Genomic DNA, 25711 nt, shown 5'->3' on the forward strand with positions numbered 1-25711 from the left:
ATTCCCTGTCCATGGGGAGCTTCCAGATGGAAAAGGCTGCTGTGCCCAGGCAGCTGCAAGGGCACAGAAAGGAGGCTCTGGAGTACTGGATCTGTGCCAGTGCCACAGTCCTGGGCAGCAGCCAGCGAGCCCTGGGGGAACAGAGGGCACAGCAAGAGGGACAGAAGCAGGCAAGGGCAGAGACTGGAGAGAGCCAGGCCTGGGAGCAGGAGCAGCTGCTCCATTGCACTCTTGGAGAAAGCTCTTGGCTGGTTCAAAGCACTGAAAGGCGTGAAGGGCAGAGGAGGAGGCCACAGCAAGCAATGCTCCTGTTTGCACAGCCTCCCCTCTCCGTGTCCCAGAAGGAATTGCATGGACTGTGTTCTTCTCTCCGAGCCGTCTCGTTCAGCATGAGCAGCTCAGCACCAGGAGCTGAAGGAGCTGAAGCCTCAGGCCACAGGAGCTGGGCAAGAGGGAACTTTTGGAGCAAAGTAATGCTGCTAAAATAGACCCAGCTGAATGCAGTGGATAGAATCATGGAATCACAGAACACAGAATCCTTTCTGTTGGAAAAGCCCTCTGAGCTCAGCCAGTTCAGCCGGGCACCCAGCAGTGCCAAGCCCAGCACTAAACCACGTCCCTGAAGTGCCAAGGCCTGGACACCAGCCCTGAGTGAGGCCTGGACAGCAGGCCCTGAGCCAAAGGTGGCCTCTGGATGAACCTTCCTAGCAAACGTTATCTTTGTATCTGCTCCCTAATGAAATATGCATGGTCATTAGCACTGAGATAGATGTAGCCACTCATTAGTGAAACGTGGATTGACCTTTGTGTATTTAGAAGCCAGACAAGGCCATGAAATCTGACATCTGGCCTTGTTTGGGGCTGTATGGTCAAAGTCAGCTCCCTTGGTTCCTCCTTGAGCCCTGGCCAGGCTTTGGGAGGGACCCAAGAGGAGGATGAAAGCAGATGTTGCCACACTAGCAGTGCTGTCAGTTTGTTCATTCAGCACTGTCAGAGCTGGGCCCTCTCCCAGCGGGGTTGGAGCCTCACCTGGGGCTGGAGGCACCTGCAGGAATTCCCAGTGCCCAGGAGTGGCTCTGCAGCCCTTGGCTGTGACAGCTTCCCCAGCTGCTGTGTGGGTCTGGGGGATGGTAAAGGCTGAGGGTAAATGCTGCTGGATCTTTGTTAATCATTGCAGGCAATCTTTGGTGGGGATGGTTGGGTGCATTGCTGAGCTGCTCCTTTTGTGATTCTTTGCTGCTCTGAACTGCAGGAAATGACACTGATTCCTTCAGCTGGAGTCTGTATCTCTGGTGCTGACCCTGCCCACTGGTAAAACAAAACTGGCACAGTCTGGCCAGATGCCAACAAAATGTCATTTGTTCAATGTAAATGTGAGGAATCAGTCCTATCAGAAATTGCCAGCTGGGAAGCCCTTCCCTGGAGTTCCCTGGCTCTGGAGTGGGCTGAGGTCGGAGCCCCTTGTGAGCAGTGGGGCAGTCAGGTAAAAGAAGCTGCACCCCTGGATGGCTTCAAATGCATCCAAAAATTGCAAATGGAAAAGGAAAACACCTTGTGGGTTTGGGCAGACAAAGATGAATTTGTTGAGAGTACATAGGAAACAGCACTTTCAGAAGGAACAATGATTATTGGAATGCTCCCACATGGAGCAACAGAAGGTTTTAATCTTGAGCTAATATGCATTTGTACAAGTGAAATATTGATATAATAAATATCTATATACATATTTATAGTATATAAAGACATATATATATATATTAATATATTCACATATATATGTGAGTATATATGTGTATACACATATGTGTAAAAAATATGTATATATTTTTTATATTGTTTAACACATCCTGCCAGACCCTGTTTGCTCTAAGGGCCCCTGTGGAAAATGCTCTGATCCACGGGGCTCTGTGTGAAGGCTGCTGTGACACTGAGGGACTTGCACAGCAATTCCATCCAGGAGCCTGGGTGCCCCTCAGGGACTGGGACCCAGCCCCTTCCAGCCAGAGGGGAAAGGGCCCCCCAAGCCTTGTTAGCCACAGACAGCATGGTAAAGCTGAACAGCAAAGGACCTGGGGGCATTATTCTGGAATTAAAAAGGTGCCAGCTCCATGGACAACAGAATTCTTGTTCCTAACTCGAATGAGATTGAGAAAAAATAATGAAGAACGGTGTCACTAAAGTACTACTGATGTCTGTAAGGTGTACCTTGATAGTCAGCCAGAATCTTTGTCTGCCACAAATACCTCTGGTGTTTCACCAAGGGATTGGTCATCAAAATGTAATGATGGGTTATGATGGATTGTTGAGCTTCTTTTGTAATTCTTTGCTAATGATGATGTGCTTTGCTGAGCTTATCCTTTTGTAAATCTCTGCAGCTGTGCATGATATAAATGACACAATTCCTTAACTTGGTGTCTGTGTCTTTGGTAGTGACCCTGCCCACTGGTGAAACAGGGCCCCCTTTTGCCTAAGTGTTACCTGGGAAGGCAAAAGCCCTCCCTCCAAAATTCCCCCCTTCCTCCCTGTTCCCCCCTTCATACCCTGAGCATGATGTGCTCTGGTCTGGGGTATGCCCGGGGTCAGTTGGGGTCCCCTGTCCTGGCTGTGTCCCCTGCCCAGCTCCCCCGCAGCCCCAGCCCCTCCCCAGCGTGGCTGGACGAGGGGCAGGACAGGCCTTGGCTGTGCTGCAGCTCAGCAAGAACAAAACCATCTCTGCGTGCTCAGCGCTGTGCTCAGCACCCGGCCCAGCAGTGTCTCAGTGCCAGGGGCTGTGCCCTCAGTCCCTGCCGGGGATTTCCATGGCAACTGCCAGGCCAGGTGACCCAGGTGTCCCCCCAGTGCCGGTTGCCATGGAAACAGTGCCCAGCCCTGCCCCTTTCTGTCTGGCTGACCTGGCCTTTGGCCCTGGCAGTGCCGGTGGCTGCTGGTTCCTGGTGCCAGAGCGGCCAGCGCGGCACAGGGCAGGTGGCCATGGCACAGCCCCCAGCAAGGGATCCCCTCTGGCTCTGGGCACTGACACCAGCCCTGAGCAAGGGCCCAGGGCAGCTTTCCATGGCCACCAACCATCACAACGGGTCCGGGCATTGGTTGCCATGGCACCAAACCAAGGAACGGGTCCCTGTGGCCGTTGCCATGGCACCTGGTGGCACCAACGAGTGTCACTGCAATTGTACCTGGAACAGCCCTGGCACCGCTTTGTCCCAGGGTTGCCATGGCAGCCAAGGGCAGCAACAGCTCTGCAGGCAAGTGGCCATGGAACCTGGCTGCAGAAATGGCTCCTTGGGCTGGTTTCCAAGGAAACCTGAACTGATGGGGGTTGCCATGGCACCCAAACCCAGCAGTGGGGTCCTTGCAGTGTCCATGGCAACAGTCCCTTGCAATGGCACCACTGCATGTTGGGATGATGATGCACCCTCACAGCTGGCCCAGGGCAGGTCTGGAGTGCTTCTGGTGGCAGCTTGGGCTTGGCACACAGTTGAGGAGGATGTCTGTTTTCAGTGGGGAAACTCAGGAGTTTTAGATTGCTTCAAAAACAAATGAAGGAAAATCCCTCTTTGGCTGTGTGCAGCCACTTCTCCAAGCAAAGCAGGTTCCAGGTGAGTGAGGAGAGAGACCATGGGCTTGGGAAATATGAAGCAAGGTTGTCCACACTGGCTCAGAGCTCAAGGCACCACTTCTCTGAGCAGGCCAGGGCTCCTTAGGAGAGTCCCTGGATCAATATCAGTCACTGAATGCTGCAATCACCTCTTGTGTAATAAGAACAGCAATAAAAAGACACCCTTTAAAATAGGACTACATATTTCCTGGAAGCTCTTTGAACTATTTCTCCATAACTGTCAAAGGAAAACCTCCTAATGAACTACACTGGAGCAGAGGGAAATCAAGGCAGAGCCAGGGTTTGTCAGGACTTGCTTGATCCTCATGAGCCTCACTGTGCATTTGGAGTGAGCCCTTGAACCTCAGGGCCTGGGAGGAGATTGCACAAACCTTGCCAGGAGTCAAAGGCAGAGGAAACACCCCAAGTGTCTCCAGGCATTCATGGCTCCCTCTGAGGTCCCTCTCCAACACAGGCTCCTCATGGACTCCTTGGAGGAGAGAATTTGTGGCCAGGATGGCACAAAAACCTCTCAGACAGTGTGGAAAAGAAAATCTAAAGTACCTTCAACACCTTGAGTGTCTCAAAGCATTAATGAGCCCCATTTCGTGTCAGTACAAAGCTCTCCAGGGACTAATTAACGCAGATAATTGGGGCCATGATTGGACAAATATCTCCCAGAGTCTATCCCAAGGGAAACACCAAATACCTTAAAAGAACTGAAGTACCTTGAAGCATTTATGAGCCCCACTGAGTGGTGTTACTGACAAAGCCTCTCTAAGGACTAATTGCAACACATAATTAGAGGCCATGATTGCACAAAGCTCTCAGAGACTCCAAGGCAAAAGCAAAACCCAAAGTCCTTTGAAAAACCTGCAGTCCCTGGAAGCATGAAGGAGCCCCCAGGACCATTCCTGAGCAAGGCTCCGCAGGGACTCCTTCCAGCAGATCCTTGAGGCCATGGGATGTGGGCTAGGGGAGGATGCTGAGGGCAGGACAAGGGGCTGACAGTGCCCAGCCTGGCTGGGGCTGTGCCAGGAGGCCCCCGTGCCTCAGGACAAGGTGTCTCCTCACAGCCCTTGGTGGCACAGACCCTGCTGTGCCCCAGGGCACCAAGACTTGGCTTCTCTTTGTCCCCACCTGTCATCACTGCCTCCAGTTCTCTGCTCTGCCTGGGGCCTGGGGACACTTTCCCTGTGGTGTCCCTGACAGGGATCTCTTCAAAGTACAAGAAACTTCAGTGTTTCAATAGAACTGAGTTCTTAAGGGTTCTTGAGGGTTGTGTGACATCACAAAGCTGGCTTTGACATCACAGAGCTTGCTGTGACATCACAGAGCAGGGTGTGAGGCTATAGAGCAGTGTCTGCTCTCATAGAGGGTGGCTCTGAGGCATCAGAGAGTAGGTTGTGACCTCACCTGGTGGCTGTGTAACATCATAGAGGAGGCTGTGACATCACAGACCAGATTGTGACATCACAGGGTGACTTTGTGACATCAGTCTTCTGCGATGTCACAGCACTGCTGTATGAAATCACAGGGTGACATAGAGTTGGCTCTGTGATATCACAGGGTCAGTGTGATATCACAGGGTCAGTGTGACATCACAGGGGCTGTGTGACATCATGGGGGCAGCATGACATCACAGGGGCTGTGTGACATCTCAGGAGCTGTGTGACATCACAGGGGCAATGTGACATCACAGGTGCAGTGTGAGGTCACTCTGCCCCGGCCCCCCTCACAGTTCCCCCCAGAGCAGTCCAACCCTGCTCGTGCACAGCGGGGTCCCCTGTCCCCCCGGGTCCCCCGGCCCCGCAGCCTCCCCCAGAGGATGTTCCACGGGATCGACCCCAGAGCCTGACACGGGGACGGGGCCCTGGGGGTGGCACAGGGGGACAGGGACTCCCCGGCAGCGTCCCCATGTCCCCCAGGGCCAGAGCCTGGGCCAGGGCTCCTTCACCCTGTTACAAACGAGGCCTTGAGAGCGCTGAAAAACCCCCGGCAAGGGATCAGCCAAAACCAGATTTAATATTAAGGGACAGCAGCACAAAGTTCCTTGGCAAGAGTCACTCTGCTCCTGACTGGACACTTCAGGCACACCAAGGAAACAAAGCAACTACAAAACCAAACAGAATCCAGGCAATAAAACCAGAAATTAACCTGGAACTGTCCCTGTGTGTGCATGTGTGAGTGACACAAGGACAGCAAGGGCAAGGATAAAAGGAACATGGCCTGAAAGCTTAACAGAGCTCAAACTTAACAGGACTTTACTTATACATTAACCTTAACTGATACTTTCAACCTCACAGTTTAGCAAAAGAGCAGAGTATGACAGCATGTAACCTAACTTAAACCTATGACTTCACAATTTAACAGAGGAATAACACTTAACAATATTGAACTTAACATAAAACTTATACTAAAGGTAACTGCTTAGCAAAAGAAAACCTCTCAGCAGCATTTAACTTCACTTAGGCCTTGTGATTTAACCTTCCCTACAGGCCTGACTGACTCAGCTATCCAAGGCACTCAAGCCCCTCAGAGTGCAGCATTTCTGCCACATTTCCCCAGCACAGGCACTCCTGTGTGCACACAGACACAAAGAGTCAGTGCAAGGCACCTGTGAGCAATTCCCCTGAGGGCAGGAAATGCTCACTGTGGGTCCTTTGGCATCTCCCCAGCGGGTGAAGGGTTGAGCCTGGAGGAGTGGGGGGATCGGCCCAGGCTCTGTTGTTGTTCGGGATCCCCGAGTGCAGCAAACGGGAGAGTTCCCGGCTGGGAGAGGCCCCACTCAGAGGGAGTGGCTGGCCCAGGAGAGCTCCAAGGGCTCCTTTTGGAGCGCTGTTTGCAGGGCCCCAAGAGAGGGGCTTCAGTCCCAGCAATGGTTCATCCTGGCCGCACTTGGCATCAGCAGCTTTCTTTGGCAGGGTGAGAACAGGGATGTTGTGCCGCTCAGGGAACACAAACAGGTCCCAGGGCTGCTCCTATAGGAACCAGGAGCTGGTTGGGCAGCAGCAGTGCCTGGAGCAGACAGTGTTTGTGATGAGCTGCAGAGGAGCTGAGCCCAGGGGCTGTTGGCCAAGGCGAGCATTTGTTGCCCAGGGAGCATTTCTCAGCTGGCAGGGCGGCCTGAGAAGGGGAGGGGGGAATGCAGCAGCACAGGCCCATGGAACCAAGGGACCATTGTGACACTGTGGGGCCCTGTGAGACCAAGAGACCATTGTGACACTGTGGGACCCTGTGACAACAAGGGACCATTGTGACACTGTGGGGCCTCATGGAATCATGGAGAGCACTGTGACGTTGCTGGGCCTCATGGATCCATGGGGACTGTACTGACGCTGTGTGGCTCCATGGAATGTAGGGATCATTGTGACACTGAGAGGCCTCATGAAAACAAGGGGCCATTGTGACAGCGTGGGTCTGCATGGAACCATGGAGACCATTCGGACACTTTGGGGTGTTATGGAACCAAGGGGCCATGGTGACACTGAGGGGCACCATGGAAACACAGAGACCATTGTGACACTCAGGGGACTCATGGAAACGCAGAGACCATTGTGACGCTGTGAGGCCTCATGGAATCAGTGAGACCATTGTGATCCTGGGAGGACCATTGTGATATTGTGGGGCCTCGTGAAACCAAGAGGCCTTTGTGACACTGCAGGTCTTCTTGTAATCAAGGGGCCATTGTGACACTGCTGGAACCCATGGAATCAAGTCACCATTATGACACTGCGGGGCCCCATGGATCCAAGGAACCATTGTGACAATATGGAGCCCCACAAAACCAAGGGAACACAAAACAAGTCTGGCTGCTTTGGCCTCCCATAGACTGCCTGACTGGTCCAACTGACCTTTGCATGTTGAGTGTCACTTCTCATCTGCTGCTGAAGCACTGAGGCTCTGTGCTTTCCTTCCCAATGGAAAAGAACTGTCCTCCTGCTCTAGGCACCCATGGCCAGAATTGGGATTTCACCTCCAGAGGTCCTTATATCCAGGGATTCTTCCAATAGGAATATTGCCAGGACAAGTCTGTCTGGCAGTGGTTTCACAAGGGTCACCTCTCATCCGTCCCCAAAACATTGGGAAAGGCTCCATGCTCTCCTTCCTAAGGAAAGAACTGTCTGCTTCTCCAGGTGCCCATGGCTGAGATTGGGTTTCCACCTCCAAAATTCCCTAAATCCAAACTCTGCAATTACTGACAATCTAGCTGGCCGTGGCCTGCTGAGGCTCTCACTTGCCTTCCAAACCTTGAGGCTCTGTGCTTTCCTTCCCATGGAAAAGAACTGTCCTTCTCAGCCAGGTGCCCATGGCCACAATTGGGATTTCACCTCCAACACTGCCTGTTTTGACAGACTGGAGGAGATTGCTGGCTCTAAACATTTTGTGTGTGGGGGAGGAAGGGGCAGGTCCAGCCTTGCCCTGCCCTGTAAGCCCAGCCCTGCCCTGCCCTGTGACCCCAATCCCCTCAGGGGCCTTCAGTGGGTTTACGGTTTCTACCTGAAGGGCGGCACCCTGAACCCCCAGCACCGCCGTTCCACCCTGGGCACTGGGGCCCTCTTGGCTCTACTCAGTGCTGCCGCTGTACTCGGGGCACCCTAAACCCCGCTAGGGACCCGTGTCCTCCCACTGCAGGGATTGTGCGCGACTCACACTGCCCCGATCCTCCACGCACCCGGAGCTCCATTCAGGGCTTGCGTGCCAACTCACCAATTCATCTGCCACCTTTACTCAAATTTGGTGCACAGGAAAAACACCAGCCAGATATTTGTAAGAGGTCAAAATGACACAAAATTCTACTGGCAAAGTGCAAAAAATCAAGAACTTTGGAATAGGATTTAACGCAACATCAAATTACACATAAAACACTAATCATAGCAGTAACTTCATTAACTTAGCCCATTTATCCTGGAAACATTAAAACACGTAAGCTGTTAGGGTGTCCAAAAATGTTCCATATAAAGAGCATTAGAACAAGAAGAAAGAGAGAGAGACAGAAAGACAGAAGCTCTATAGAAAGACACATATATGACTAACAGCTCCTAGGGTTCCAGTGTGGGTGAGACACAAACCCCAGGAGAGGGCAGAGTCCATACCAGGGGCTCACCTTGTGCTCTATATTTTAAGCCCCCAGGCCCTTGTGAGCCTCCCCCAGGTGGGATTTCTGATCACACAGGCAATCAGGGCTGGGTTAGCACTGTACCCACTGTGTGACTGATTGACAGCTCATCCCACAGTGTCTCAGGACATTGATCTCATCCAGCCTCTGACAGTGACCATGGTGACACAGGGGAACCTCATGGAACCGTGGGTCAGTTGTGACAATGTGGGTCCAAGGACACACCGGGGGATGTCATAGGTAGAATAATGATAGAAGAAAAGTATTACCGCGCCTGAGTGGGCGCTGCTGGTGATAGAGAGACGGTGAATCTTGTTTCTTGAATCAGAAGGCTTGATTTATTAAGATATTATATATAATACATTATGACTATACTAATAAGAATATAGAGAGAGGTTTGCAGAGCAGCTAGGCTAGATAGGAAGAGATAGAAAAGAATCCCAACAAAGCTGTGGCCAAGGACTCAGTCCTCTGGCTTACACTTTGTGATTGGCCCTTAATTATAAACATGGGAACATGAACCAATCACCAATCAAAATAGGTGCCCCTGTTGCATTCACCAGCAGCTGATAATAATTGTTTATGTTCTCCTCTGAGGCTTCAGCCTTCAAGAAGACACAGAAATCTGAAATAAAGGATTTCTGTGAAAAAATGTCTGCGACATCTCACCTTTCTAAATTGTATAAAATAAAAAAAATGCTGATGTGGAATGAACAGGAAATTTCTTTACCTGTAGAATATACAATAACTAACAAATCACTAGAACAATGCTACAATATAAGAAAAATGCAAAATACAATGCAAAGAGAATTTGAGTCCATGCAGCTGAGTTTCAGGAACAGTCCAAGAGCCAAAGTTGTTTCCCTTGGAATATCTGAGAGTCCTTTTTGGTCCTGAAAACAACTTGCTGCAAAAGGAATCCCATCAATAGTTATCAAAAAACCATTGACACTCATAACACAATTTTTAAACAGTTTGTGGAATGTCCTTTCTGGCCCTTCAATGCTTCAGAGCTGCTGCCCGCTGTTTTCAATCTTTTTTATTTAATTTTAATTTTTATTTTTTTTTAAATTGAAAAACAAAAGAGCAGCAGCAGAGCAGAGCAGTGCCAGACAAGGAAAGGCCCTGGGGGCCCTGGCCCATACTGGACCAGGAACCCCAAAACTGGCTCACAAAGGGGGACCAGGACCGGTAGGAGAAACCAGAGTCCCCAAAAACATAAGGAGGCCACGCAGTGGGACCAGCCCAGGAATTTTTTGAGCCCAACGGCCCAGGCCAAACCCATGAGGAAGGCTCTGCATATCCACAGGCCTGAACCCTGCTGCCAGTACAATGGCAGCACGGGAAGTGAGACGCTTCCTTTCCCCTAAACCACTGAGGCATGCCAGCAGCAGGGAAATAGAAGCTGCCCCGAGAATCTTCATCTCGGGTCTGGGAATGTTTGTTTCCCACAGCAACATGTCACCACCCCCACCGGGCTGGGGACCAGAGGCAGAACTTTCGGGAGCCCCCTCCCCCCCGCCGCTAGGGCACAAGATGGGCGGCAGAGATGGCAGCCTCTATGGGACAGCAACCGAAACACCACCCCCCAAACCGCCGAGCTTGAAAGCCGGCAGCTGGACTGCCGCAAGAGTCAGCTGGCGGGCAGCCCCCGCTCCACTGAAGGAGAGACCAGACTCTGGGGCCGCTTCCTGGAGCGGGCCCGGGGCTGGCGGGCCGGCCATGGGGGGCGCTGGGCCAGGGTGGGGGCCCACGGGGCTGTGGATGACGCTGGGGCTGGCCTGGAACGCGGCAGTGACTCTGGCCACGGAGGAGCCGGCCGAGGAGGGAATCACGCTGATCGTGGGATCAGCCGCGGGCTGCTCCGAGAGTCCCGCAGGTTCAGCGCCGTTTTCTGCCGCTGACTCTGGGACTGTCTCGGCTTGAAGCGGCGGGGATGCGCGAGAACCCACCTCCGCCGCGTCCCCCAGCCCTGAAAGCAGCGGCAGGCACGACACGGGGCCGGCGCCGTGCCCCGCCGCTGACTCCGGGGTCTGCTGCAGAGGCGCAGTCGCAGTCTCCTTCGGAGCGCAAACAGGCAGCAGCGGGGCCGGGAGAAGCGGCGGGGCATCGCTGTTGCTTAGCAACAGGTCAATCGCCGAAAGTGCTGTTCTCTTCTGCCTTCTCCGACACAGGCTCTGGCGGGGGCGGGGAGGCCGGTGAAACCGCGGGCGGGACCTCCTGGAGTGACGGCTCTAGCAGGGGCGTGGAGGAAGCCTCGGAGACCGGTGCCGCTCCGATGTGTGAAGGAGGCGGAGTCTGAGAGGCCGGCGCTGGCTTGAGCGGCCACTCCCATCCCCCCGGAAAGAGAGAAGGGGGGGGAGGACAACACTCCATCTGAGCATGCTCCGGAGCAAGAGTAAAAAAACTTCTTCGCGCCGCGAAGTTTCAGCCCCCCGCGCCGCGAAGCGGGGGGGGCGAAAAGCCCAAAGTCATCACCCATGGGGTCTTCTGCCAAGGGCGGTGGAAACGGAGCTTTTCCATAACAGTTAGAGATCCATTGAAAACAAGCTGCTCTGCGCTTCAGGACTGGGAAAAGCTTTATAAATGCTGGGTAGATAGAAGGCAACACGCGTCCCTGACTGTAGACGCACTGGATAATTGAGTCCATGCACTCCCAGACGAAAACATCTAAAGCGTACAGGACATCAGTAAAAAACCCAAAAAGCTTTGCCCATCGAAAGAACCCATAGATATCTGTTTCTGACAAAAAGCAACCATCTTCTCTGCACCAATATTTCCAGAGGGCAATAAGCTTTTCCTCTGAAGCGGAGAACTGAATCTCTTCTGGCAAGGCATGTGTCTGCCAAACGAACAGCCACAAGCTATGAAGGGCTGGTTCATCAGGGATAGAAAAGCCCACAGTACCTTCTAAAAGAGTCCAGCTTGCTCTGGCCAGCTCCACAGGTCTGCTGCCCTTTTCCATCATCTTTCCTGATGGTTTTCCAGAAGAAGGTTCTGTTGTGGTCAGCCTTGGCTGTGAACTCTGTCCAAATCAGGATCTTCAGTTCTTCAGCTCCTGGCTTGAATCCACTTTCTTTGGTCACTTCAAAGCAACCATCAAATGCCACACATACAGGATTTTACCCAGTGCAGCAATTTTGCTCCTCTGGTCTTATTAAATTAATTTTTGCTCTGACACGTCGGGTCACCAGATATTACCGCGCCTGAGTGGGCGCTGCTGGTGATAAAGAGACGGTGAATCTTGTTTCTTGAATCAGAAAGCTGAATTTATTAATATAAGATATAATACATTATAGTTATACTAGAAAGAATAAGGAGAGAGGTTTGCAGAGCAGCTAGGCTAGCTAGGAAGAGATAGAAAAGAATCCCAACAAAGCTGTGGCCAAGGACTCAGTCCCCTGGCTTACACTTTGTGATTGGCCCTTAATTATAAACATGGGAACATGAACCAATCACCAATCAAAATAGGTGCCCCTGTTGCATTCCCCAGAAGCTGATAATAATTGTTTATGTTCTCCTCTGAGGCCTCAGCCTTCCAGAAGACACAGAAAACTGAAAGAAAGGATTTCTGTGAAAAAATGTCTGCGACAGAAAAGCCTTTTGAAATGAAGCCTTGTTCAGCCACATCAATAGCTGGCCTATCATCTCTTCTGTGTGCAACTAAGCAGTTACAAGTTCCCATGTGAAGCTATTTTGAGAATGAGACTTTGTGACCATTCTATTCTGAGGGTGAAAAACAAATGCACCTGCAATAACAAGTAATTTGTCCCGTGAGAATCAGTGAAGAGGTAAACAATACAATAGAGAGATTTGATGCACAAGTAAAATCTATTTTATTAACCAATAATCGACTAACTGATAAGAAACCTTTGAATGAACTAAAGGTGCACACAAGGTCTGTTAAACTGTGTAAAATGAGTTGTATGAATAAAGAATAAAGAGTTCTTCTCCATCTTAGCTTAGTCCTATGGGATTTCAGTTCCCCCCTTCTTGACGGCTTTGGGTTCTCCCTTCTTTGGAGCTTTGGGTTCCGCCTTCTTTGGGTCTTTGTCTTCCTTCTTCTCTGGGATCTTGGTTTCCTTCCTCTCTGATGCTTTGGTGTCCTTCTTCTCTGATGCTTTGATTTTCTTCCCTTCTGATGCTTTGCTTTCCTTCCTCTCTGGGATTTTGGTTTCTTTTTTTGGAATTTTGGTTTCCTTATTCTCTCGGGTCTTGGTTTTCCCCTTTGCTGGTATTGGAGGTTGCTTGCCAACAGAGACACTCTTCTTTCCCTTCTTCTGCCTCTCTTCCTCCTTCCTCCTCTCTTCCTCCTCTAAGGCTTTTGCCTCCTCCTCGACCTTTTGAGCTGGCTCCTTCAGCTCCCTTCTGCAGACAAAACAGAAAATATGGCTGAGAGTCCCACCAGAACCTTGGGCTCCCTCGTCCTGGCTGGCCCTGCACTTCATTCCTTGACCCTGAGGCCATTTCCGTGAATTCTCCTCAACCCACAGAGGTTGGGAACATCCCAAGTGAGGGCATGGGTGGAAGGGGACCTCCAGGACCGGCCAAACCTGAGCTTTGCCATCATAAGGTCTTGACTGTGCAAGCTCCCTCTGAAGGCACAGCCAGACCCCTCCAGCCCCTGCCAAAGGCTGATCCAGCAGCTCTCTGCACTGGTGCCTGGAAACGCCCTTTGTCTCTTGGCTTCCCAGTTTAAAGCAGAGCACAGATTGCTGACATCTGCTTAGCTCTCCTACAGTTCTTACTCAGCTCATTCAGCCCCCTTCTCCCTGGGCATAGCTGAAGCATGATTTTAAAGAGTTCAGATTTCAGCTGAGGGTTAGAAGCAATTCCCATTGATCAGGATGTAGGTTAGATAGGCAGACCATAGGTTAATGATTATGAGATGCTTAAGCTGGAGCAGATTGTTCTATTGTTTACCATTAGGAGAGGGAAGTGGAGGAAGTGAACTGTTATAAGAACATCTTGAAACCAGTAGAACAATGGTTAGCACCTGGGCTTGATGTCAATCAATCACTAAGCAGGGGACCTTGGATGGTGCCAGAGGGTCACAGAGACCTGATGAAGACATTCCTGACTTCACCCCCTAAGACCACTGACCCAATTCGAGACACCAACCCAATTCAAGGGAAGAATTGCACAGGAGTGAAGGACCAATGACCTCATTTGAATACAGAGCAGGGATGGGAGGTGCTGGGGTTGTGCAGATGTATTGTGTGTAAGATCTTGGGAAATAAAGAGAGGGCAAAGAACCTTGGACAGCGCGGTCACGCCTTTTAGGGACGGCTCTGGTGCCACCCGCCGGTGTTAATAAACATCCCACTGTCTAACTTTAATTAGTTAGAGAGTCTCTGCCCGTGATCTTCGGTTTTAACGACTCCTAGCCTGCTCCTTCATGAGAACAATCCTATCAGTCAGAAAGCAAAGGCTGCAGGAACTCCTCTCCTGCAAGACAGGCTCTTGTCGGGCAGATTTCCTGCTGGAACCCAGCTGGGACCAAGCAAACCAGTGCTGGCTGCCATGGAAACCACTGGAAGCAGCCTCGTCCGTCTCCTCCCCATGAAACCAACTTCAGCCTGGCCTGAAGAAGTCCTGATGCACAGGCTTGCTTTAAGCACCTCCACTCCCAGCTCCACACTTGGCCTGTGTGTCCTGAGCTGGGCTGCCTTGCTGGAGCTGAGCTTCTCCTGTGCTTGCCTACGGCTGCAGCTGCAGGGGAGCCTAAAGCACAGGAGTTTTTCTGGCTGCTATGCCACCATAAGGAGAACCCTGGCAGATCAGCAGTGCAAGGACTTCATCTGTGGCAGGAGCAGGACCCAAAGCAAGGTTTGCTCTGTGCCCCACGCCTGCCCATACCACAATCCCACTGTTCTGGTGAAGAAGGCAGATGATGAAGAAGATGCCACTCAACACCATGGACTTCAAGACACCTCTAAATGCGGTGCCAAGGCAGGCCCAGAGCCCAGCTCCCCGCAGGCAGCAGCTAAGCCAGGAGGGCTCAGCACTCAAATAGAGAAGATGATGTTCTGTCTCAACAGAAGAAGGTCCTTCCTCTCTTGGCAGCCAGGGAGCTCAGAGTGGCCATCCCTATGTTGCTGCTGGCCTTTGCTCTGCAGCTCCTCTGAGCTCAGAGGCCTTGGAGCAGGGAAGCCCTGCAGGGACAATAACCCGTGGCAGAGCAGGAACCCACGGAAGGCTGACTCACCTGTCCCTGAGAGAGGCCTGAGAGCCACAGTTGATCTCCTGGGGGCTCAGGGAGGAGCTGACACGTGAGGCCGCCCTGGGCACCAGCACCTCAGAGGTGGAGCCTCCCTCCATGTGGCACAGCTCCGGGACATTGCAGGTGGTGTTGAGGTGGCCAGAGAAGGTGGAGGTGACCTGCTGGCTCTCTCCTGGCTGCAGCACACCTGGCAGTGGCAGGATATTGAAAGCCTGGATGGAAGACAAGAGAGATTGAGGTGTTGAGCATGGAAATGGATGCAGAAGAGCATCTTGGAGCTGTAGCCAGAGGGGCCTATTCCCCAAACACTGCCAGAATCACCCTCACCTCATCCTGCATCCATGCCATTGACCAGTGCAGGGACCATGGGGAAAATCTTCTCCCATACTCACAGCACAATGCATTAATTAGTACATTACATGAAAGTGAACTAGGATGTCTCCTGGCAGTAGAAATTCTCTCTGATGCACAATTTGCCATTACAAAGTTTCAAAACTTCCTGCTTTTAGAAAAGGAGGAGACTCAGAGTGAGAGCTCTTGGAGCTGAGGGAAGGAGTCCAGCCCAGCTCATCTGACTCCTGAGGCTCTTCCCCTCTCTCTCTGATTTAAATGCTTCTTTCTCAAGGTGCTACAGCAAAATCTCCTGCAACAATTTCCTGTGGAGCACTTGAGGAGTTCCAGGGGGAGCAGTGCCCTCCACAGGTGCTGCACAGCATCCTTGGGCAGCCCTGCAACGTGTCCTGCACGGCCTCTCCAACAAGCAGCTGCTCCAGCAGCACTTTGCGATGGCCTGCAGGGATGGGAGGCCCCTCTGTGGCCAATGCTGAGGGCCCCCAGTGGCACTGGCAGCTCCAGCCCTGCTTGCCACACTGACAATGGGCAAGGGAGTCAGATTCCCTCTTGCCTTCTCTGCTCCCAGGGCAGTGTGCGCCACGTCCAGGGAGCACCTGAATCCCTCCAAGCCTCGAGGCAGGTGAGGGTGCTCAGGATTTGGTGCTGGCACCCAAAAAACAAGCCATTTTCTGTGCTGGGAGGAAGAGACAGCCCCTCTGCAAAGTCTGCCTTTGTCAGACAGCTCCAGGGCCAGCAGTGCAATAGCAGCTCTGGGTGAAAGCAGAGCCCTGCAAACAGGGAGTCTGGCTGCCTTGGGAAGAGGGTCCATGGAGATCAGCATAATCCCAGCTTGCTCTGTGAGGGAAGCTGGAGGTGTTACCATGATGATGCAGAGAAAAGCCTCATCTTACACTGGGAAGGAAACAAGGCAAAAAAATCCCACACTCAGCACAGGCCTGTAGGATCTGAGCCAGCTTCTCCAAGGAAAACTCTCCTATTTCTCCCTCCCCCTCAGCCCATGTCCAGCCACGTGCCCTGCTGCCCAGCCCACTGTCAGGGCACAGCACAGCAGGGCAGCAAAAAGGGAGCTCAGCATGAGCAGGACTTGGTGCTGGCAGGCTGGGGAGGCAAAGCAAGCAGTCGGTGTACAAGAAAATCTACCTCTGCTCCTGAAGAGTGGGTAAAATCCTGCACTTCTTTCAGGGCTCTGGCTGCCTCCTCCTGCCCAGTCCTGAAGTGCCTCCATCGAGTTGCCGCACAATCCAGACTGGTTCTCCTCTCCTTCGGTGGCTGGGGTTTGAATTTAGGTGGGTGGAGCTCATCTCTGGAAAATAAATAACTATGAACAGGGACCTGCAGTGGGAGAGAGGGAGGGAGGGACACCTGCACGAGCAGCTCCTGGCCAGGATGCAGCCCCTGGCTGGGTGCTGGCTCGTTGGACTGAGAAATGGTTTGATCCAGCCCTTCCCAATCCAGGCTGGGGCAGGTCTGTTCTAAAGGCAGCCCAGGGATGGCACTGAGGTGCTGCAGCAGCTGCAACTGCTCGCATTGAGCAATTACAGAGGACAGGCATTTACACCTGGTGGGGATGCAAAAAGCACAGTGGGAGAGGAAAAGACAGAGAAGGCAGCAAAAAGGTGAGATTTGAGACACCGAGGGGCAGACCCAGCCAGTGCCCAGCCAGCACAGCCCACCCAGTGCCCAAGGCCAGAAACTCTGCAGCTCCACCAGGGATTTATCAGGAATGTTCCCCTGACACCGCTGGGGGGTTGGTTGACATTTTACAACACTCCCAGGTGACTCAGGTCGCATTCCCCATCCATCCTTCCTTCCATCCATACATACACAGGCTGTGGTGCTGGGATCCTGCCAAGCTCTGCCAGCCTTGGGCTTGGGGAGATTTCTGCCAGCCGTCCTGAGCTCCGTAATTGTGCTCTCTGTTCCAGGAAGCAAGCAAGAAAGATTTTAAAAAACCCAAAACAAACCACAACAGAGAAACCTAAAAAACCTTCAACAGCTCAACCCTGCTCAAGTTATTTCTTTAGGGACAGCTACCACTCTCCAGCTGAAATGCTGGGCTTTTGGGGAAAAAGAAAATTACATGTTCACCTCCAAATTGAAAAGGATTAAGCTAAGAGAACCTTTCAAACTAAAAGTTACTGTCCGAAAGGTTTTATCTTTGCAAGAAATCTCTAGGTAAGACCAGCCTGACGGTTAAACAACTGGTTCTTCTGGTGGGGAGAAACCCTCCTCTTTAAGGGAAGCAGCCTGATAGTTAAAAGCAACTGTTTGCTCAAACTTCAGGCTCCCTGGCACAGCCTGCATTGCCTTTCCTTCCTGTTCACTGATTTACAGGCAGTGCCACGACGGCCCGGGTTCAGATGTTTGGTGCCATCCGTGGAATTTGGCATTGCCATTTCCATATGTTTTAATCGAAGTTTCAGTCCTTGCAACCACTCTTCAAATGCCAGCTTTCCTTTCTTTTACAGAAAGCTCAAGGTTCCCAGAAGACTTCTGACATCCTCTCTTGCGCTCAGAGAGATGACATTTTCAAACAGATGTTTCCAAAGTTACCAGCATTTGAAAGAATAATGACCTCAAATGCCCCCTGGATTCCAGCTAAGCCCAACTCCATTCTGTGTCAGACACTGAGATTCCCACCTCTAAGGCAGGAGCTGTTTGTGCCCCCGTCCCTCCTGTCCTTCTCCCCAGCAGCCTGTGCCTGTTTTCCCCGGCAGAATCCCTGTCCCTGTGCACCCTGCCAGGAGCAGCTGCACACAGGCTCACATCTCCCCTTGCCCTCACCAGGGGGTTTCTCTCATCCCCGAACACGCCGATGAGAACGTTGGTGCGATGAGTGCCCAGGGCCTGCACTGCCACCACAACTGGGATCTCTGCTGTGCTCTGGGGCTGCACAATCCCACAGGGCTTGGGGCTGGAGTAGAGCACAGCAGAGTCCTCCTTGCGCTTCTGGAAGGGACACAATGAAACGCAGATTCAGAGGGACCTCTCAAGAAACTGTAGGCTCCTTAACATCCACCACAACAGAAACTTACACACACCTTTAAAGCTCCCCAGGACAAAGGTCAAAGGCACAAACAAGATGCAAGAATTGTAGGGTTAGCACTCCCAGGGGATCCTGCAAGGAGGCTGCCAGCAAAGGCACTGGTGTCTGTGGGTGCAGCAGCTTTTCACAACCCTCTAAGATCTCCCACAGGAAAACACCCTGAGGACTAGAGCATCAACTGTTTTTTCAGGAGCTTAAACTGCCTCCTAAAGTTTACAGTTTGGTAGGATCCTGCTCTCAGCAGATCTTTAAGACTGAATAGAAAGCAGCAAGGTCTTATCCAAACCCTTGGTTCCCCTAATAATCTCCTCAGGAATATTTGACAGGAGGAGGTGGATGTGATGCCAAACCTGGGGAATAAGCCCGTAGCAGCCAGGAAGGTGGCTGGGATTCCTAATGAGGATCTTTCTCTCGTAGGGCACCTTCAGGTGGCACTCATCACACAGCAGCACTGGGGAGGACACTTGGAGCTCAGGAACGAGACATCTGGGCAAAGAGATGACCCCAGGACAATCAGAGATACTGAGAGAATGGAGAATGCCTACCCCCAAAGACTGTGAAATGGAGCAGAACCCATTGGTCACTGTCAAATGCATATTGAAGAGCCCTACAGGGATAAATTGCCTTCTACCTCTTCCCACTCCCACATGTCTTGTCAAGGAGGGGCAAACCCTGAGAGGCAGCACCCAGAGGCTGCCAAGCGCCCCAGGCAGAGCACTTTGCCCCACAGCTGCCTCAGCCCCTCCTTTACCCAAGAAGGCTTGCAAGGACTCCTGCAACAGTGCCAGTGACCCACGAGCTCTGGGGAAGCCTTCCCAACAAGGATCAGTGCTCCCTAAGGCTCAAGGAACACACAGCTCCAGGGTCTCAGTAAAACTGACTCCCTTCTCTGCCATTGTGCTGTTGCCCTGCCTGAGAACTCAGCTCTTTGCCCCAGCCCTGGAGGGCACGAGACAGCAGCTGCCCCACAGAGGGGCTGATCAGCCCCTGCCAGGCCCTGCAGCTCCCTGGCTCCTTCACTGCACAGCTCCAGGCACTGCCTGGCCCCAGCTCCACCTGCTGTACACAGTGGCAGCCCAGGCACTGCCTGGATGGCTCTGCCTGGCACAGGGAACAGCACCAGGGAGCTGCATCCCTCTGGGCATCACACTGACACCCACAGCAGCACAGCAGCATGGAATTCTGCTGCAGCAACAACGACTTTTGCTCTCAACTCTGACAACATTAAAGCTCAAAACGGGAAGCAGAGGGAAGGACAAAAACTGGAGCTGACCTGCCACATCAAGGGCTGCTTTCCCCTTGTCACACCTTGCCCTCCCCACTCTTGCTGGGAGCCACTTCTCCCCTGCCATGTGCCCTCATGGACAGAGGCAGAGCCTGACTCTCAGCAGCTGCTTGGTGTGGCCCAAACCAGTGCACCGTGCTCACAGCCAGCACAACTCCATCTCTTGCAGCCTGAAGGAGAGGAGGCCCTCAGGAAATTTGTTCCACCTCAAGCACCAAAAACAAGGCCAATCAATGATATCATTCCTGGTGCCTTTAGAAGAGGGCCCAGGACCGTGCTGGGCTGCGAGCAAACGTGCTTTTCACCACGGGCTTCTGCCCAAGCACTGCTGTTCTCGTGTCCAGCTGGCACAACATGAGGGCATTCAGCAGCACTTCTCCTTGGCAGCTGCAGCCAGCACAGCCTGGGCAAGGCAGTGCCTGGGGGAGGCCAGGCAAGGGCTGGTACCTGGCTGTGATGATCAGGGATGCCACTCCCTTGCCAATACCCTCCAGGTCCACCAGCAATCTCCGGTAGAACTCCATCACCGTGTTGGAGCACAGGGTCACCTGGTGGAAGAGAAGAACAGTTAATGCTTCCTTACAAAAGCTCATTACCCACGGGTGATAACCTCCAGTTCCTGAGGGAGGATTTGCCCTTCATTCTTCTGCTGCTCCATGTGTAGAGCACAGTCTCAGAGTAACAAAAGCCTTCTGGCAATACCACATTTGTTAAACACACCTTGCTATAAGGGCACAGGTCAGTGTTGGGAAATTTAGGAGACTAGAGAATGGAAAAGTACAAGACTGTGGCTAATTCCAAGTCCTGCACCTGTGAGATAGCGTGTCCTTGGGCCTAGCTGTAGTAGGATAACAAATAGTGAGAGAGACATGAGAAAAGAGAGATGTAACCCCTAAGGAATGAGGAAGAGTTAATGGTATAGTTTAACCAATAGATTGCTTGGCTTACAGAATATTCATAAGCTTATTATTTGCTGTATAAGTGTTTGAAGCTTTCTTCAATAAACTGGACCTGTGATGAACCACCTGGTGTCCTGGTCCCCTTCCTATGTCAGGTCAGCTACGTTAAAACATTAGACTACAGCTCCATGCAACACTGCATTCAAATTAAGGGGCCAATTTCTCATCTGACTACAAAGACATCCATGCCGAGGAAATCTGACTCGACCACAACGAGTTCAGCTTTACAGCAGGAGGCTGAGGGCAAAGTGTGGCCCAGCAGGTGCTGGGCAGTTCATGGCTGCCCTTGGACCCTGACCCCAGGCTGGCTCTGAGAACTCCGGCCCCACGCCAGGAGTGGGGAACTGCCCCGGGCTGGGCAATGACCAGAGGCAGAACCCTCAGAACTGCCCCAGGGTGAGCACTGACCAGAGGCAGAACCCTCAGAACTGCCCCAGGCTGGGCATTGACCACAGGCAGAACCCTCAGAACTGCCCCAGGCTGGGCATTGACCACAGGCAGAACCCTCAGAGCCTCTTGCTCTACGCCGCAAGAGACAAGCCACCAACGGGACCAGGCAGAGGAGAAAGGAGGAGGATCTCTGTCTTGAAGTTCCACAAGGAAGGGTTTATCCCAAGCAAAAGGGTCAAAGCCTAAAGAGCCCTGGACACTCCCGTGCAAGGGCTTTTGTACAGATACAAATCAGAGGGTGAATACAAACAGCAAGCCAAAAGGGAATCCTCAGGGGAGCACTGAGGGGATTACATCAAGTGTCTGGGGCCACTTTGGGTAGGAGGGTGGGGAGGATGGCTCACATGGGCCAATGGGGCCTCCAGGAATAGGGGAATTCCAAAGGGGCATTGCAGACAGGGATTGGCTCCAGGTTAAATTGGCAAAGAAGGTTGGGGAACAAAAGGGGCTGGGTTTGACAGGCAGGGAAAGAGCTGGAACAAGGGGCAGGGAATGGCATGAGGGACAGCTTTGAGGGAGGCTAAAACCCAGGGGTAAACCAACTCAGGGAGAACACGGGGTACCACAGAACAAACCACTTAACAAGGAATCAATACAATAAATTTGAACCGCTACACATGGCTGCAGATTTTTTTGTCTCCACTGGAGCTTCCTGCAGTGAACACAAATCATTCTGCTGCCCAGGAGGGGGGAAATGACACCACAAAGAAAAGCTCACTGCTTGATACAATGACATCTCTCTAACAGCCACCTTCTGCCCTCATCCTTGCTCTGCCCCATTGCAATCAAATCAATCGCTCTCAAAAACACAAGAATGGCTTCAGGCCTTGACCATAAGGTCTGTGAACTCAGGCATATGATTTTGGAAAGCAAACAGTGCTCTTTGAGGAACATCCCGAGTAAGCCAGCCAGCAGAGGCATCCCAGCAGTGCATATCTCTCAGTGCCAGCATGCTCCAAGCTGGCACCAGAGCTAAAGCCCTCCCACCCTGCAGTGCAGCTCCAGCCCTGGTGCTGCAGCGGCTGTGGCTGGGCTCTTGCCGTACCTCGATGTCCCGGTGTCCCTGGGGGAGGATGGTGCCTCCGCTGGGATTGATGGTGAACTCCCTGGGCTCCACACGGAAATGGATTCCCTTGCTCCAGGCCGGGTCGGTGTCCCTGCGGATCTGATCCACGCTGTCCACAGCCGGCTGCGTGCCATCGTCCGACATGCGGAGCTGGAACGTCAGGGGCACCGTGGAGCTGTTGGTGAGGCGGCAGCGCTGCGTGTAGGGAAAGCCTGGGCAAGGACACAAATATCCATTCAGGCACCCAGCAGGCCATGATCCTGGGGGCAAGATCCTGGCAGGATCAAAGTGGCATTGGAGTGGAGCTCTCTATGATCTGAACTACAGCTCACCCAGAAGCTGCGTGAGGAATTAATCGTCACTTAGCTCCCTTTGACACAGATTCCAGACTGCAGCCTTGAAAATGTCCACTCCTAGCCCTGCTGAACACTGCAAGCTTCTCTCTTTGTGATGGGGCCAAGCTCCCTCACCTGCCCCAAACCAGCACCAGTTCTCTCTCAGTGATGAGTGTGCACCCAGACCCAGCATTTACTCTGAGAATTCAAGCTGTCCAATTCCCTGCTCAGCCTGCCAACACTCCCACCTTTTTCAAGACATATAAAGAGTGAGTTGTCAGTAAGAAGAAGCTACAGCAAAAGAAAGTGAGGATGGAATCCGCAACTAGAACGTGAGGCAAAGAACCCTAATGCAGCTTCTCTCTGCAGGATCCTTAAGGCATCTCTTGCTTTGGGCCAAACAGACTGAGCACGTGACAGCTCAGAGCCCGCTCAGCTGGGGGCACAGCCGAGCCTTGCTTTGAGATTAGCAATCAGGAACCAGGTCCCACCTCAGCCCACAAACAGGGACATCACAGCCGTGCTGCTCACTGAGAGTGCTGCCTGCAAGGGTTTACCCCACTTTGGCTCTGAGATTTGCTTTCCATCCTGCAAAGCCAGAGATACAGCCACTCATGGTGGGGATGTCCTGCAGAGCGCGCAGAGCAGCCACAGCCTGCTCTGCACTGCACATCTGGCTGGGCTGGCCAGCTCTGTGGGGAGGAGACTTCTCCCCAGGCCTGCTCACCAAGAGTCAATGGGACACAGATGGGGAGGAAAAACAACTGCAGCTGCAGCCCAGAGCTTCTCTGTGCCCATCCAAGTGACCACTGCCAGCTCCAGCAGGGACTCCAGCAGGGAGGCAAGAGAGGCACAAAAAGGACAAACCCAGATGTCAAAACCTCCAAGGAGACTGAGGCCAGCACATGCAGACAACAGTCAAGAGTTACAAAGAAGCAAAAATACAACAGCTGCCTTCAGCCGAAGAGCCCTTAGGAATGAAAATGGATTCAGCAGGATCAATCTCCTGCTTCAGAACCATATTTCCATCTGTTGCCTTTCTTCTTTCATTCCTTCCAAAGTCAACTTGACACGTGCCTCCGTGGTGATGCAGGCTGGGGAAGAAGCAGCTCAAGAAAGGCAATGAGTTTCCTTCAGAAGTTCATGAACTTCATTGTTCTGGCTTTAGGCTTGGCAGTGAACGTTGCCCTGGGTCTGGGAAGGGGGACAGGGGTTCTGGGGGGTTTGGGGCGGTTTTGGCCCTGGGCTGGGCTTTTCCCTGGGGGGTTCTTGGGAGTTGTGGCGTGATGCCGTGGGCGGCTGTGCAGTGGGAGCTGAGGCTGGGCAGGGAGCGGAGCTTCCCTTCCTCCCGCTCGGGGGTCGCAGCTCGGCCGCTGCTGCTGCGGGAGGTTTGTGCTTGGCCCGGGGCTGCCCTGGCTGCAGCTCAGCGCTGGCACCGACCCTGCCTGCCTGCCCCGCTGCTGCTGCTGCTGCTGCTGCTGGGCACTGCCCGCATCCTCCTGCCCTCTGGGGCTTTGCAAAAGGAGCATTTCCTCCTTCCCTTCCCTTCCCGCACCGGCTGGGGGGGATCCCTGGCCTGCCAGAGCCCACAGCTCCTCCTGCTGTCACCAGAACTCCACCAAAGGGGAAAAACAGGACTTGGCATCTGGGAAATGTCTGTCCTTGCCTTCTTGTCTGTGCTCTCCTGAGACAGTCTAGCAAAGAACTGTTATTCCTTTTCCCACACTTTTGCCTGGGAGCCCTGTCATTTCGAAGGGATAATCATTTGGAGGGAGGGGCTCATCTTTCCATTGCAGCAAGATTCCCACCTTCCTTGGCAGACATCTGTCTTTTAAAGCAGCACAGAGACACCAGAAAATTCTGCCTTTCTATTCCTTGCTTCCACTGGATCTCACAATGGCAAAATGACCCCTGAGGCAGCAGCAGCAGCAGCAGCTCTGCAGTTCACAGCCTGAAGAGGCTGCTGGGGCAGAGCAGGAGTGAGGGATGCTTTTCTGTTGGAAGGCACACATCCCTGAGGCTGTGTCCCAGCCCAGGGAACACTCACCAAAGGAGATGTCCCCGAAGTCGAGCTCAGCGAGGTCGAAGTGTAAACTCGGTGCAGTGACGCTGCCCCTGCAGGCCGAGGACAGAGCAGGCAATGGCTCGGTTAAAGGCATTGCAAAGCTCCGGCTGTCGTGGCTCGGGGGCACAAAACCCGGGCTCAGGGCACCCGGGGTTTCCAACCAACACAGCCCCGTGTGCTCAGCACAGGGCCCTGGGCACAGGAGGCAGCTCCAGCCAAGGGGCAGCAGCCAACAGCCCCTGATGGGCTCTGGGCACAGGGCAGGCAGGAGAAGCCCCCGGGTTGCTGGGGGTCCCATGAAGGACCCTGAACACACACCCAGACATGGCTCCGTGCCTCAGTTTCCCCATCTGCAATGGCATGGACATCAAGGTGTCCCCACTAACTTCTGTAAGCAGCCCTTCCAACCACAGCTTCCCTGCTTTGCTCCTTCTGAGCTGCAACTGCTGTTCCCATGGAGGAGCTTTCTCAAGAGAGTTTGACCCACACAATCATTACAGACACTTTCTGAGATATGAATCCAGGGCATTCCCAAACATCCTCTGAAAAGAGCAGCAACAGTTCTACCCAGGGCACAGATGAATCCTAGAGGAAAGGACCAGCTTGTCAGCAGTGCACCAGCTGGCACAGCCAAGAGCAAGAGCTTCAACAACCAAACTTGGCTGTCCTGAATCTAGCACAGCACCTCACCTTCCCTTGAACTCAGCAGACACACTCCAAAAGCCACCAACATCCACTGAAATCAGCACTTGAAGCTGCACAACATTCACCAGTTGATTTCATGGTTGATGCCAATCAGTGCCCACTCTGCCTTTTGGTTCAAAATCAAGAACCAGTCAGCTGTGTCCTCTATTGTACTCACAGGACTGCCCCTGGCTCTGCTCTGCACATCTCAACAAGAGACACCTGCCCCTGCTCAAGGAGAAAGCTGCTTATGCACAAACACCCCATGGCCATTTTGGGGGAGGGACAGAGGAGAATCAATTATTTGATGGTGAAAGGTTCCCTCTTGATTTCCAAATGAAAAAAGCAGCACTTTTTCTCCAAAAACAAAGCCAGCAGATTTGTTTCTGCACTATGGGCAGACCTGCTCACCACTTTTCTCTTGCTAAGGAATAACTTCCTTGTTCTTCTTTACCCATCTCCCTTATCTCATTGGTACCATCAGGTGCAGATTGCTTTCATTTCTTCACTGCCTTGAGCCAGTGCTGCCC

At 52.7% G+C, this 25711-nt stretch overlaps 1 protein-coding gene across 1 annotated transcript in view; it reads right to left on the minus strand.

The window, feature by feature from the left end:
* Positions 1-8717: 8717 nt before the first annotated feature.
* LOC131562110 (hydrocephalus-inducing protein homolog) overlaps positions 8718-25711 on the minus strand; it is a 30596-nt gene continuing 13602 nt past the window's right edge. Inside the window, exons 9-16 of the mRNA XM_058811684.1 lie at positions 24480-24547; positions 22077-22309; positions 20070-20170; positions 18760-18823; positions 18076-18138; positions 14985-15149; positions 10469-10750; positions 8718-8759 (exon numbers count right to left, since the gene is read on the minus strand). Coding sequence (XP_058667667.1) covers positions 8718-8759; positions 10469-10750; positions 14985-15149; positions 18076-18138; positions 18760-18823; positions 20070-20170; positions 22077-22309; positions 24480-24547 — 1018 coding nt within the window. The remainder of the gene's footprint in view (positions 8760-10468; positions 10751-14984; positions 15150-18075; positions 18139-18759; positions 18824-20069; positions 20171-22076; positions 22310-24479; positions 24548-25711) is intronic.

The sequence above is a fragment of the Ammospiza caudacuta genome, chromosome 10 (assembly GCF_027887145.1).
Source record: "Ammospiza caudacuta isolate bAmmCau1 chromosome 10, bAmmCau1.pri, whole genome shotgun sequence".
NCBI lineage: Eukaryota > Metazoa > Chordata > Aves > Passeriformes > Passerellidae > Ammospiza > Ammospiza caudacuta.